Here is a 15,000-nt window from a genome sequence, read left to right as displayed (position 1 = left end):
ACCTCCACCCTCTCTCTCTCTCTCTCTCTGACAAGAAATTTCTTCTTAATTTAATTAGATTTCTTTCATTCGTACACTACCGTTTTTCTCATCGATACGACGTAAATATAACATTCGTTGACGATCACTTTTCGGAACACGCATTTCGCGGAAAGACGATCGGCATTGATCGGGCTCAATCGGATTATTTCGTAGGAAAATGAAGAGACACGATTAAACGAACGAAAAGAAAAACAAAGAGAGAGAGAGAGAGAAAGAGAGAGAGAGAGAGAGAGAGGAAGAGAGAAAAAGAGAGAGAGAAAGAGAGAAACAGTGAAAAAAATGTAATAACACGAAAAGTCACGATCGTAATGACACGTGATAAATAATTCTTCGAATAATGTCACTATATTAAACCGACAATGTCTCGTACGCGTGCTGACAAAACAGACCAGCGATGTTTACATAGTACAAAAACAGAGATCGAATGAGAGACAAGGAGCACTGCGCGGAGTTACCGAGTCGGTGTCTCGAGAGCAAGTGCGAGTGGCGCGCTCGATGCTTCTCGTAATCGAGATCGCGAGCCCTCTCTCTCTCTCTTTCTCTCTCTCTTACTCTTTCTCCCACTCTTTCTCTCTTCCTCTTTCTCTCTCTCTTTGACACGATCGTCTATCTCACTCACACATCACATTTTACCCCCCACCGAACGTGGAACGGTGTAACTCTTTCTATTTCTTTTCTATCTTTCCTTCCTTTCGATAGTTTCCTCTTCATTTTTCCAACCAATTAAAACTTTCCATCAAATTTACGTGCCTTCGATTCAACTAATCTCGTTTTATACGCACATATATTATTATAGTATATAATAATATACTAAGTAATTATAATATGATAATTATAATAAGTAATTATCAATATACTATATTATTATATATCATAGTATATTATTAAACTACATCTATATATATATATATATATATATATATATATATATATATATATATTAGGTTAGAAACTATGAAACGGGCATTTTTGTTTAGTTTTTTATTTTCATTCAATGCCAGTTTCATAGTTTCCAACCTAATATATAAATAGTATGTAATAATATAATATATTATTAATATTATACGTACAAAACGTACTAATGTTCGTATTTTAAACGGTAACATTTGTAAATAACATTTGTAAATAATTCTTAACATTATTTCGATCTTCTTTCGTCGATTCTTTGACGAAGAGGCAAAAAGGGTGAATTATCGATAACGACGATCGAAGCACAATATGGCCGCTTCTTCTCGAACACGAACCTCCCCATTCTCTTTCCATTTCTTCCTTCTCCTCTTCATCATACTGATACTTCCCTCGACGGCAAATTTTCGGTGGACGATCGCAAAATTACGAAGCCTCCAGGCTTTCAAGCCCAACGATCCTTTCCTTTTTTCGTCGATGCACTTAGCCCCCACGCGAACCAATCACGATCCTTCTCAACAACGAAGGATAACGATTTGGTGGGACCACCAAGATCCTTTGTACGAGGGAGGGCCACTTTAACGAAAGCGGATATTACGTTCATCTTGAGCTGTAGAATTTTTCTCTCGTTTATTTTTCTCTTTTGTTTTGTTACTTTCTTTTTTTCGTTTTGTTTCGATTCCTTTCTTGGTATCGTACTACAAGTCGTTCTCTTCGACAAATAAGAAATAAAAATCGTTCCTCTTAAGACAGCTTTCTTTCTTTCTTTCTTGTTTATTTTCTTTCTTTTTTTTTTCCTTTGTCATTCGACAAATTATCAAAATGAAGATATTAAATACTCGTCAATTAAATAAAACGTTACGAATATTCATACGCGTAACGATTTTAGCGACATCTAAAACGTGAGGATTTGATAAAATGCGGGAAATTATGATCATTTAATTATTATTATTATTATATTTATTAATAATTTATTATACGATTATTAAGCGTCATATTTAACGGCGTTTAAGTGCAAAATTTATAAATCTCGTCGAAACTTCCCGAAACCTTTCCCATTCACGTGGATGAAACTTTGCGGGTCTGATGAACCGAGTTGATAACGTGCAATAATGGATAAAGAAACGAACGAAGGAATAAAGGAGGAAACAATGAAAAGTGAAGAAACTCGCGTTATACCGTTCCATTACTGTTAGATCGTATAGAACGTGTGTTCTTCGAAGCATGCATATATAAATATATATATATATATACACATACATATATGATAAAATATAGATTTTGTAAACATTCAATCGAGAAATTCTAAAGATTTGCTCCGCTACACCGTCTATAATGTATTACTAAATGTATATTGAAATTATAATGCCTACTATGCTCAAAAGAGTACCGTTATACAATTTTCGTAGATAAAAATAGAATCGTTTGATATATCGATGCGTTGAAAAAAAAAAAAATAATAAAAAAATAAATAAAAAAGAATGAAAAAAAGAAAGGAACAAAATTTTCTGACACGTGAAAAATAATGAAAGGATTATCGAACATCATTAATTTATAAAGTTATTAAAAATTACGAAAGTAAACGCGCATTTATTGATAATTGGGATTAAGTTTAAAAATTTTTCGAAAGTACATACATACATACTTGTATGTACTTCTAACCTTAATTTTTCTACCAACTTAATAAATCCGCTTTCTCATCGAATAACACACTTTAGCTTCTAACTTGTCCGCGAATGAAGAATTTGTTTTTGTGATTTATATTCGCGATCCTTAGCTTAAGCATTCGTTGGAATGTTATCCATATGCGAACTGCGACAATCGCAATCAATCTAAGAGCCAAGCGTGTACCACTTTCCAAACGGAAGATGATACAGGATATAAAACCAGTCGGTCTTCGTTGTACTATATTACTGATGATTATATCCTACGTTATAATACTCGAAGTATCTTATTACGTTATTTCCTTATTAAAAGATTTGCAAAGATATGAACGAATCTATACTGAAGCAGTGTTATATGAGGGACAGGAATTAAAATCAGATAAAGAACTGATGAACATTAATTTTCCCTTATACTTTGTGAAAAGATATAACATTGACGATACGTATGATTGAGTAATTAATTAAAGTAAGAAATTCTTATCGAAATTTGCATCGTCCTGAAGTATTAAAACTCGACTTGATAGTCAATTAGGGCCAACAAAGAATCAAAATATATTTGATAATTAAAACGACAATATCGAACGATAATTCTAATTGATAAGATGAATAATTTATATTATTAGTATTTGTTGCTAAAATTGTCTCGTTTCACAAACTTTAAATTAATCTATTCTATTCAACTATTTACATATTGGCGAATCAAAGAGATGAAAATAAAAGTGAAGATTGTAACAATTATAATTTAAATTTATTGTTACACATACTACTTTGAATATATGTATATATATATATATATATATATATATATATATATATATGTATATAAAGTATTATTCTATATACAGTTGCCTATAAATTCAATCAAGATTTACTTATGCGGTGGCCAATTCCATTGGTTGACCGGAGCTTCTTCAATTAAATTTTCCCATGGTTTCCATACTTTCATTCTATTTATTAATGATATTTCCAATTTAGCTTGTTCGATAACTTCTTCAATGTATTTGACACCTAATTTTTCTGCTACAACTTCTTTATTTGGATTCTATAACAAAGCAATATAATATGCATCAAAATGATAACATATAATAAAATGTTTTGTATATGATAACTGTTTTATCATTTGGCACAGTAATATATTACTTTATATAATACTTTAATCGAGGTAATCATTTAATCGTTGAAGTATAAAGGAAAATAATATATTACTTGTTTTAAAATATCCATTCGTTCTTTGACAATCTGCTCTGTACATTGTCGATATGTATAATTCTCTGGAAAAGCTTTCAATCCATTTAATATTTTATTGTTAAGAACTTCCAAAATACCATAAGGATTACTAACTTGTTTTAGACCTGTCAAAGTAATCTACAAAAGATACAAATTTACTTACTTATTTAACTTTTTCTAATTACGATATGATCATAAAAACTAAAATCATATATATATATATGTATATATGCATATTGTACGTTAACAAAGATGTAATATTTATAAGATATGAAATATTAAAAAGTAATATATTCTCTATTTATTACATTATTTACCTTTTTAAGAGCTTCTGCCATCTTCTAGATTATAAATTTAAATTATAATTAATTATGTTTATACGACCTACTAATGTTCACACGTTGTAGGTTATGCAGGGACTACGGGTCAAGTTCTGAAGATAGAAACAGCTGAACATCAGTAGCGCCACGCCTCGGAGATAAATTTACTATCCTATGTTTACTTAACCTGCTTATAAAATACTTGATTAAATCTATTAAACAAAACGTAACAAAATTTTACTAATTTTAATATTATTATAGTATAGAGATTGTCAAAATACGAAAAAATTGTATAAATTTGCACTTTTATCTTATTAAAGTAATATCTCAGTTCCTTAAAAATATCTAAAGTAAAAAAACAGAGAGAGAGAGAGAGAAAGAGAAAGAAAGAGAGAAATAATCTACTTTAAATATATAGATAGGTTGGATTTTTTAAGAGATTGTTTTTTGTTTTGTTTTTTAAACATAAGATTTATTTAAATGTATCATAAACGTATGGCGCTTATCGGTTGGATTTCGCAACACGTTCAAGTTCATCCTTCTTTTTTATCGCATATGAATTCGACGAGCCTTTCGCAGCATTGATCAATTCGTCGGCTAAACATTCTGCGATTGTTTTGATGTTACGGAATGCTGCTTCTCTCGCGCCAGTACACAATAACCAAATAGCTTGATTAACGCGACGTAATGGAGAAACGTCTACAGCTTGTCTCCTAACTGTACCAGCACGACCGATACGCGTGGAATCTTCTCTAGGTCCTGAATTGATGATAGCTGTTACGAGAACCTATAAAATCATAAGTATCTTTATAGAATGTGTACTTATACTCTGACAAATAATCAATAGGATAAAAATACAAAAAAACTTTTATTTAAAGTATTAATTCTATACCTGTAAAGGATTATCACCCGTAAGAAGGTGAATAATTTCGAAAGCATGTTTTACGATTCTAACAGCCATTAATTTTTTTCCATTATTTCTTCCGTGCATCATTAAAGAATTTGTAAGACGTTCCACAATAGGACACTGAGCTTTTCTAAAACGTTTAGCTGCATAACGCCCAGCTGAATGTGGAAGATATTTGGCATTCTTCTCTTTTACAGCGATATAATCTTGTAAGGACATATCATTAACTTGTACATCATCACAATTCCAGCGACCGAACAATTTGATCTCCGGTAACTCTGCAGAAAGTGCAACTGGTAACGTGTTTGTGGTAGTAACCACATCATCAAATGTTTCCATATCTGGCATTATGTATCTGAAAGAAAATATTGTAGGTTAAGAAAAGCAATTAATAATATGTATCGTTGCTAGTAATATAAAGTAAATCGAGGTAACAAAAACAATGGAAATAAATTTTATTGTAAACGTCAGGAAGATGGATCAAATAGTATAGAAATATTTTATATAATCTTATTGATATTAAATAGGAACGTTTAATATAATTTTACAAAAGGATAAATGAAATTTAATTGATATTCTTCACTGATATATATAAAATTCATTCACAATGTGAAAATATATTTTAAATAAGCACAATAATCATTCTGTTTGAGAAACACATTATCATTCAATTTACTAATTACGTTCATAGAAAATTCTTCATCGAAAAAAATTCTATTAAAGCATTAATGAATTCTTAAAGAGAATGTTGTACGTGGAAACGAGGAAAACATGTCACCATGTGGTCTCGATTATGGTTAGATTGCTTATTAAACAATGTAGGGAAACATTCATGAGACACAAACATTCACACGTATTTTAGAAATATTCACGACCTTTCAAAGTCACAGTATCACATCTCACCGACATAAAGAAGGATCACAATATCGAATATCTAATCCTAGAACTTACGTTCGCGTCTCCGTTGGAGTAAGCGTGAACAGGAAAAGGCCATAAGACTCTCAGCGCCTTGGCCTGTGATTACCGGATTTTAACCAATCGAGTCAACGCATTTCCGTAAATACAAAACATAAACTTTATAATACATATCATATCGCAAATCTCTAGCGATTTAATTTAAATATTTCGAAGATACGATAAAAATTATATAAAGAAGAAAGATGATGGATAATGAAAATATTGCGGGTGTTCAAACGGTTGAAAGATTTATTATGACTTCAGTGGTACTCCTTAAGTTCGTCACACGACCGTATAATCGGTACCGACCTAATTAATAATAAATAAAAAGAACAACAAAACGAAATACGTAAATTGATTTATAATTGATTAATAAACGTCTTCTGTAATGAAAAATAAATATATACATTTGAATGAACGTTTTCATCTCTCTCATAATTTGTCTTTGGTCGCGTGTAGATCGGACTTAAGGAGCGCGCTAAAAGAAGGCACGCGATTGGTCGGCGATCGGCCATCTTGCTCGTTGTTTAGACCGTGCGAGAGGATTTCGTCGGAGGATGCGTGTTTATCGAGAATTCCAGTGATATCGGTTAGTAAAACTCGACGCGGCGACGTTTGGTCTACCGAGAAATGTGTGTTTAATTGTGTGTAAACCTTGTAAGTTTATTTGTAAGTTTTATTACTATTGTGTGTTGTGTGCTTTCGTATGTGTGTGAGATAGAAGTTTCTAAAGACGAGTGAAGAGGAATAATATCGGCTACGGTCAATTTGAAAGAGGAAGGATTGAGGGATTATTAGCAAGATGGCGCCAATGGTTTCTACTTGAAATGGGTGAATAGAAAAAAAATGGACATCTTTTGGCCGTTTGACAGTGTTTTGGAAGAGAGGATAAACAAACGATATGACCTATTCAACTTTGTTGCTACGATTTATGATTGATTCAACGACGAAAACAACGACGAACGTGAGTAACCCCAATATTTATACGTACGATCAATTATTGTGTCCATGCGAAATTTTATATTATTAAACTTTCTTTATCTTTTTTTATCTAACGAGTGAGTGAATGAATAAGTGAGAGAGAGAGAGAGAGAACGAGCTATAGACGATATTAAAAAAAAGAAAGAAAAAATAAACGTTTTATCTCCTTGAACCGATCGAAAACAGTATTTGAACGATCGTTAATATATTATAATGTTATACTCGTTCAGAACGTTTACTATAATGTACATACATAAGATTGCGATATTAAAATAAGAGCTATATAAACACGAATATTCTCAAGTATTTACAACAGATAGTTTGTATTGGATTGTCGATATAAACTTCTCTGAGTGATAAAACATACGCATAAAGGATAAAATTCTTCTCGAGTATTTACACAGTTAAAGATCTCTGTAACGTCGAACGTCATGTTGGAATTAAAGAAAAGGATATAGGAGGATCTAATGAAAAGCTTATTAGTCCAAAAAAAAAAAAAAAAAGAAAACAGAAAAAAGAGAAACAAAAAAGAAAGAATAAATATAAAAAGAAAAATGAAATACACGTGTATAATATATTAATCGAAAAAAAAAAAGAAAAAGAAAAAAAAAATGTTTTTGATCGAAGTGTATAACACATTGATATGTATGCATACATACATACATACATACATATATACATATGTATGACATACCGGCGAGACGGCTCTTTAATCGAGGGAAATTAATTGCGCATATCCAGGCTGGAAGTCTAACATGTGTGTATATACGTACGTTACGTACGCCATGTAACATTTATGTGGATGCATACACAGCTAATGCATACGTATATATATATATATATGTGTGTGTATTTATATGTATATATAAAATATATATGTATATGTATGTATGTATGTATTTACGTATGTATCGGCGTCGACCGCATTAATACGACCGCAAATGCCGATTTACCCTTTCTCGTTTACCCTACCGCGACGCGCGATATATTCGTAGGAATAATGTCGCATTCGAGGTACATAATTGTCCATAACCGTTTGCGTACCGCGAGTGTCGTAATGAAAAATAAATTTCGGCTCGCTCCATTCGCTAGCTCGCTTCGATGTTGCTCGCTCGGACGATTCGGCTTTACTCGTCTCGACTCGACTCAGCTCGACTCAACTCGACGAGGTGGGAAATAAATTTTCCTGCCCTCGTCTCGTCTCGTCTCGTCTCTCTCTTTTTCTCTCTCTTTTTCTCTCTCTCTTTCTCTCTCTCTCTCTCTCTTTCTCTCTCTCTCTCTCTCTCTCTCTCTCCCTCTTTTTCTCTCGTGTCCGGGATCGTAAAGCGAATGTTTCAAAGAGTGGGGGAAGGAAAGAGAGAGGCGAAAGAAAGAGAGAGAGAGAGAGAGAGAGAGAGAGAGTGAGAGAGAGAGAGAGAGAGAGAGAGAGAAAGAGAAAGAGACAGAATCGCGTGCTAGTGAATATCCTCGGATTTTACCGCTTCGTCGGAAATAGTTAATTCGATAAACGTGCTCGTTAAAAACTACATTAAAAAGTCGACGATATTATTCCTTTTATACAAGCTCGGCTTTCTTCAACCTGTACGTATACAGACATTCGTATAGGACACATACACGGGCACACCCACGCACGTACGTAGATTATATACTGACACATAAATAATATATACACATTTTGGAATCTTGTATTTTCATTGGTCTAACAATGTCCATTGCGAAGCTAGAAACGATTAGAGTTGAGTACAACGCGGTAGCCAAGTTTCTAAAGCCGGGATAAACGCGATCATAGATTTGCATAATGAATGCGATTTACTCCCTCGTTTACATCGCTCGACTTCGTTCGGAAGACATCAATTTCCCTTGTACACGAGAAAAGATAGAGAGACCCCGTTTCCCATGTCCTCCCTCCCTCCCTCCCCTCCTCCACCTCCTCTTCATCCCTACTTTTCCTTCCTCTGAATTGCGAATACGCAAATGCCAATGGAATGTTCGTAAGACGTATACGTTTATATTTATATAATGTCAAAATAATTCATCTTTTTAAGTCTTTGGGTTTTTTTCTATCTTTCTTTTTTTATCTTTTCTATCTTCTTTTCTATTTTTTTTTTTTTTTTTTTTTTTTTTTTTTTTTTTTTTTTTTAATTATCAGAGTTCATCGAATTTTGAACGAATTCCTTCCTTGAAAATTTGTTTACCTGTAGAATTTTATACAACGCTGTAAAAAAAAAAAAGAAAAAAAAAAGAAGACTTAATGCCGCTTAAAAAATTCGCAGCTCGTTTTTGTCTTCTTCTTTTTTAATTGCTTTTCCTTTTTTTTTTCCACTTCCAGATTGAAATTTATACATTTAAAAGATGAAAAAAAAAACAAAAGAGAGAAGGAAAGAAAGAGAGAAAAAAAAATCGCGATCTTTTCAAATGGCCCTCGTATTACAAAACCAGTAGATATACCGTTAAGCACGATGCGTTGTAAAGCGGAACAGCACAAAGTTGCGTGATTTGCAACCTGGTTGAGATATATACATATATGCATATACATGTGAGAAAAGGATAGAGAAACGGAATACTATGGATATGAGGTCAGAGTTAAAAAAGAAGAAAAAAGAAAAAAAAATATTAGGAAAGAAAAGAAAAAAATTTACACGCTCACAAATTGTTTATTGTTTTCTATGAAATGAAAAGAGCAAAAAGAAGAAAAGTATTTTTTTTCCTAGATGTTTTGATACAAACGAAATATTTCGCAACGAAATAACATATATATATATATATATATATATATATATATATATATATATATATGTATATACATATTATGGGATTCGCGAATCGATAGGATTACGTGATCTCATCCCGTAGAGGAAACTTGAACCCTAAAGTCGATCGTTTATCTCGGACGAAGGGTTGAGATATCTTCTTGAGAATCACAGTCAAATCAAATCAAGATACGAGAAAGATTTTTTTATTCTTTCTTTTCTTTTCTTTTTTTTTCTTTTCTTTTCTTTTTGTCACTCTTTTCTTAAGTCAATCAACGTTGCTATTATCTTCGCTTTATCCACATTTCTGTTATTCTTTAATTCTTATTTACGTTGAAGATAATCGATAATAAACAATGTAATGCATTTTGTGTGTATGTGTATATATATATATGTGTGTGTGTGTAAGTATGTGTGACATATACATTATTCATCTTTATAAATGAGCAAGAAATTTATAGCGAGCAATTCGTCGTCGTTGTAGTAAAACGTGTCATAGATAAGATAACGAAAACGAAGCGTGTATTTATACCAGAAAGAAAGAGAGAGAGAGAAAGAGAGAGTGAGAACAAAATATGCACTCGCTTTAGAATTTTGTTCGGCTTAACGGAAGTCGAGCGTAGCTTATATATCCCGTTATCAAGTTCGTCTTGTCTTTCCTCTTGAAATTGTTTTCGATCCATGTTATCCGATTATTATTAATCATTTTCATTTTCATTTTCTTTCTTTCATCTTCTTTTTTTTTCTTCTTTTTCTTTTTCTTTTATTTTTTCTTCTTTTTTCGAAATAAATAAACAAACAAACAAGCAAACAAACAAATATGTCCATTCATTAATTGCAAATTATCTATTAAATCGTTACTATCGGTAATACAGTTTTCTCCCAGTCGGTAAGAATTTATCATTGACTTATCACGATGGTAGATAATAATAATGTAAAAGAAATGGCGATGATTAATAGTTGATGTTGATTGACAATCATTCTTCGTCTTCTGATTGCCCTACGATTCGATATTTTTGATCTTTTCTGTCATTTCCGTCGCCATTATTTTGATATTTTTTTTTTTTTTTTTTATTAAAAGTTATCTACGTAAGCGTATAAATTTGCGATAAAAAAGTACTAAATACATCCAACATTACGCAACTCGAATAACGACGGACGAATAACAAGAAAAAAATCAATGATTTTCATAGAACAATATGAACATTGTATATATGCATACAAATGTTTCCAACAAACATTTCTTTTACAGTCACAAAAATAATTTGAAAACATTTTGATTATTTTTAACAGAGAATTACGACGATGTATGCATAGGTGAATAATAAAGGTGCGGGAATAAAAATGATTACGACTAATTGCCGATATTAATCAATGAATCTTTTTATTTATGCATTCAATGATTTAAAATTCTATTAAAATAGCACAATCATTGTATACGAAATGTCTGATGCCCTTCGATATCCGATCTGATAAGTAACTGAACAAACATTTTTTTCTAAACAAACATTGATTTTTTTTTTTAAATAATTCTAAGAATTATCTTAGAAACGAGAAACAACTTTTGTTTCGGAATTCTACGACAAATGAAATTAACTCGTAAGGATAATCTGTGGTAAAGGAGAAAAGAAAAATATAAAGAAGACGAAAAAAAAAAAAAAAGAAAGAAAATAAATAAATAAAAAATAAAAGAAAAATAGAATAAGAAAAACAGAGAGGAAGGAGAAAGGTGCGGATTGGGTGTCCGGGTATACGGAACAATCCCACAGTAATCCTTGTTATTCGAACGGACCCTTGTCGTCGGTTTGCGAATGAAAGAGAAAGAGAAAGGAAGAGTGTGAGAAGAGGGCACCACGAGGGTCGAGGAGAAGCGAATAGGGTTGAAAACGTGTTCACCATCGTCCAGTATAGAGAAGTAGAATCAGTGGTGGAGGTTTACGGAGGCTGGGTTGCGTTTGTACGTTGGCGAGGGGGAGAGGGCGGGTGGATGTAGCGGAGAAAAGGGTAAGAAAGGTCGAGAGAGAGAGAGAGAGAAAAGGGACGGGGTAGGGGGAAAGAAGCGTGCGGTATTAGAAATTTACGAGCCGCCGCGGCCGTTCGGATTGCCAACTCATCTCGAGTTCAACTTTATTACTTTAAGTAAGATCCCAAGTTAAGGGCAGTAAACTTATGTATGAGCAAGTCGTTAGTGGGGTTTCTCGATATGGTAGAAAGCTAATCAACGACCGGTGTCTTTAAATTGCTCTTCAAAAGGAGGGGAAGAATCGAATTTCTCTAAAACGAGCCATTCGATTTGTCGACTTCTCGAATTCGATAACGATAACGTTAATAAAATCGAACATCTAATTAATCGAGGATGATTCTAACTTTCTACCAATTTATTTTCCATAAAAAAAGAAAGAGAGAGAGAGAAAGAGAGAGTAATTCTTTCATATTAAAAGGATTCCATTGTTATAATTGTTCGTTGGTGATTTCTTTCATGGAAAGATTTTGGAGAATGTCGCCAATGAAAGTGGCAAGAAGAAGAAGAAGAAGAAGAAGAAAAAGGGAAAGGGTAAAGGGATAGAAGGGAAAGAAGAATGCAGAGAAAAGGCGATCGCAACGCGGACAGAGACTATACGGTCCCTCGGCATTGTCTTCTTCATTACGTAGATATCCCGCGCGAGTATAAATGCAATTAAGCGCGTCGCGTCATCGTTAAAGCGCCGTAATTGCATTCGAGCAAAAGCAATTACGACTTCACTGTCAGCGATGAGTCGGTACGGCCCTCCTACGGACCATTAGCATAAATAGTTTATAAACCGACGTACGACACTTTACAATGTTGCGACGTATTTCTCTTTCTCTCTCTCTCTCTCTCTCTCTCTCTCTCTCTCTCTCTCTCTCTCTCTCTCTCTCTTGCTTCCTTATTCTCTTCTATTTTTCTATATCCACAAATAGAAGAAGAAAGACTATTGATTGTTTTTGAAAATGTACAAAGAAAAAAGGAAATTATTCTTGGAGCGTTACCTTCTTTGTTCTCAAGAATAGAAGATATGTACTATGAAAAATTATATAGTCTGCTACCTAATTAATTAATTATTATTTAATTCGTTTTTCTTTGATAATAGTATTTCTTTATTACACAAGTCGATGGATAATTATTATTTTTTTAATATCTATTATCAAGAAATTGTATAAAATCTATATTGTTATATATGTCTCTCTAGCTGTATCTCTCTCACATATACACACACATACAGTTTGTCCTATATACCCATCTCTTTTTCTCTCACCGTAGAATCTTCGCTTCCCCCTTGATCTGTCTTCGTGGCAAATTCAGGAACAGAGGAGTATACTTACACGTGCAAGAAAGGCGTTTGTAGGGAGCCTCGAGGAGGCAGCTTACGTTATATTCTGCGGCTTCCAGTCTCATATCGTATTATTGTCATGTTTCGTCGACACGAAGGGAGCGAAAGACCACCGAACGAAGAAGGGTCGCGTATGAGAGAGAGAGAGAGAGAGAGAGAGAGGGTAAAGGGAGGCTTACGAAGAAAGGAAAGAAGAGGAGAAAAAAGAAAGGAAGAAGTAAAGAAAGTCACGGGAGTGGAGAAAAGAGAATCTGCCTTCCATCTGTTTCGTTCTTCGCTACCCTTCCGAATAAAACACACTTCCATTTTGTCCTCTCGGAGAATTTCGACGAATAAATTAGCCGTGAACGGCGCCCGTTCACGCTCTGTCGAACGTAAAACAGATCGATCGGCGTCCCTTTTATACGAGTCGACGACTGCGATCTTAATTCGTTAGAGAAAGAAATTGATAGATAGATGGAGATGTATATAAATATATATATAGATAGTTGGATAGATAGATAGATAGATAGATAGATAGATAGATAGAAGATAAAAAAAGGAATCTTTTTTCTGAATCGATGAATAGTCGTTTTCGTTCATTAATGAATTATTTATTCAAGTTCAACTACTCAAAAACTAATTACGTGTACTAATTTCTTAATATTGTGTGTATGTGTGTGTATGTATGTATATATATAGAATATTCTATTTATTATTCTATATGTATAGTAATTCTATATATATATATATATATAGAAAAAGAGAGAGAGGGTAATATATATATATATATATATATATATATATATATATATATACACGAATACTAAAACAAAGGGCAATTTTACTTGTAGAGAAATCGCGTCGATCACATCGATGTGTTGTTATATGCATGGGGCGACATGTAACGCCTAATTGGCTAATTATCTCTTCCCCTTGAATTTGTCCGAGCTGAGGGGGTTAATTATTCGATGAGAGAGAAAAAGAGAGAGAGAGAGAGAGAGAGAGAGAGAGAGAGAGAAAGATCAGCTCATCGATTGTGAACGTGCAAACGAGTAAACGAATTAGCACATTGATGCCCAAGACTCGTGAAATTATGACGTGGCGTTTCGCTTTCGAGAGACCGGTCTATTATCTCAAAGGAAAGTCTTATTATCGATCTCGAATGATCTATCTCGATCATTTCTCTCTTTCTTTCTTCTTCGAACAAATTTAACGTTATATCCTTTTTTAATGTTATATCTTTCTTTTTTCCATTGAATAGTATAAGGAATAGGATTTTTGATAAGGGTATTTTTTCGCATCATATTTATATACTATATTTATATACTGTACGTACCATATATATATAAAGGAACGAGAAGGACGAAAAGATAGAGAAAGATAGATAAAAATGAAGGGAGAGATGGAGGATACGACGATTGCGTGTAAAATTCCGCACGCAATAAATCAGAGATATTTATCGTCTAATTCGTTGGAAAGCTCGACTGGGTGGTGAATTTGTCTCCTTTGCAACACCACCGGTCTACTGTTCTTTCTCCTTTCTCTCTCTCTCTCTCTCTCTCTCTCTCTCTCTTTCTCTGTCTCTCTCTTTATTTCTTGGGAAGGGCTCACCCTTGGGACGGATAGCGTCGCTGGAGGGTGGAAGGAGGAACTCGACGAAGTAGGGGTATAGAGAAAGAAAGAGAATAAGAGAAAGAGGCACGGAAAGGCGAACTTATTTCCATTAGCCGGGGGCTGCTTGCGTATAAGAGAAAAAGAAATAAAAAGAAAGAGCGAGAGAGAGAGAGAGATTTTCGAACGACAGAATCGCCATCAGAGTGCGCCACTCTCGCGCCTATTCTCCCCACTCTTCTTCCTTTTTCTCTTCCTTCTCATCCTTATCCTGAATCCTTTCTCTCTCTCTCTCTCTCTCTC

At 33.5% G+C, this 15,000-nt stretch overlaps 4 protein-coding genes across 10 annotated transcripts in view; 1 reads left to right on the top strand and 3 right to left on the bottom strand.

Moving 5' to 3' along the window:
* Positions 1–767, bottom strand: part of LOC124424230 — a 54,240-nt gene extending 53,473 nt beyond the window's left edge. For 2 of the 4 annotated variants that reach the window (XM_046963001.1, XM_046963003.1), the window contains exon 1: positions 1–767. This exon is cut by the window's left edge and continues 316 nt beyond it. The gene's annotated coding sequence lies outside the window, so the exon portion shown is untranslated. The other 2 variants (XM_046962999.1, XM_046963004.1) reach the window with 2 other exon arrangements.
* Positions 768–3,003: 2,236 nt separating this feature from the next.
* On the bottom strand, positions 3,004–4,317 carry LOC124424169 (NADH dehydrogenase [ubiquinone] 1 alpha subcomplex subunit 5). The gene is made up of 3 exons (XM_046962844.1): positions 4,157–4,317; positions 3,819–3,977; positions 3,004–3,654 (listed from the first exon to the last, which is right to left on the bottom strand). Exons 1-3 carry the CDS (start codon positions 4,175–4,177, stop codon positions 3,481–3,483), a joined length of 354 nt encoding a protein of 117 aa, XP_046818800.1. The 5' UTR covers positions 4,178–4,317; the 3' UTR covers positions 3,004–3,480.
* Positions 4,318–4,609: 292 nt separating this feature from the next.
* LOC124424168 (40S ribosomal protein S5) lies at positions 4,610–6,086 on the bottom strand. Its single transcript, XM_046962843.1, has 3 exons — positions 6,018–6,086; positions 5,052–5,421; positions 4,610–4,946 (listed from the first exon to the last, which is right to left on the bottom strand). Exons 2-3 carry the CDS (start codon positions 5,412–5,414, stop codon positions 4,662–4,664), a joined length of 648 nt encoding a protein of 215 aa, XP_046818799.1. The 5' UTR covers positions 5,415–5,421; positions 6,018–6,086; the 3' UTR covers positions 4,610–4,661.
* Positions 6,087–6,524: 438 nt separating this feature from the next.
* LOC124424162 (zinc finger protein 608-like) overlaps positions 6,525–15,000 on the top strand; it is a 202,324-nt gene continuing 193,848 nt past the window's right edge. For all 4 annotated transcript variants that reach the window (XM_046962829.1, XM_046962820.1, XM_046962817.1 and 1 more), the window contains exon 1: positions 6,525–6,987. The gene's annotated coding sequence lies outside the window, so the exon portion shown is untranslated. The remainder of the gene's footprint in view (positions 6,988–15,000) is intronic.

This window comes from Vespa crabro, chromosome 5, assembly GCF_910589235.1.
Source record: "Vespa crabro chromosome 5, iyVesCrab1.2, whole genome shotgun sequence".
NCBI classification, from domain to species: Eukaryota; Metazoa; Arthropoda; class Insecta; order Hymenoptera; family Vespidae; genus Vespa; species Vespa crabro.
The sequence above is the reverse complement of the archived record's forward strand: the minus strand, read 5'-3'. Positions and strand labels throughout refer to the sequence as shown.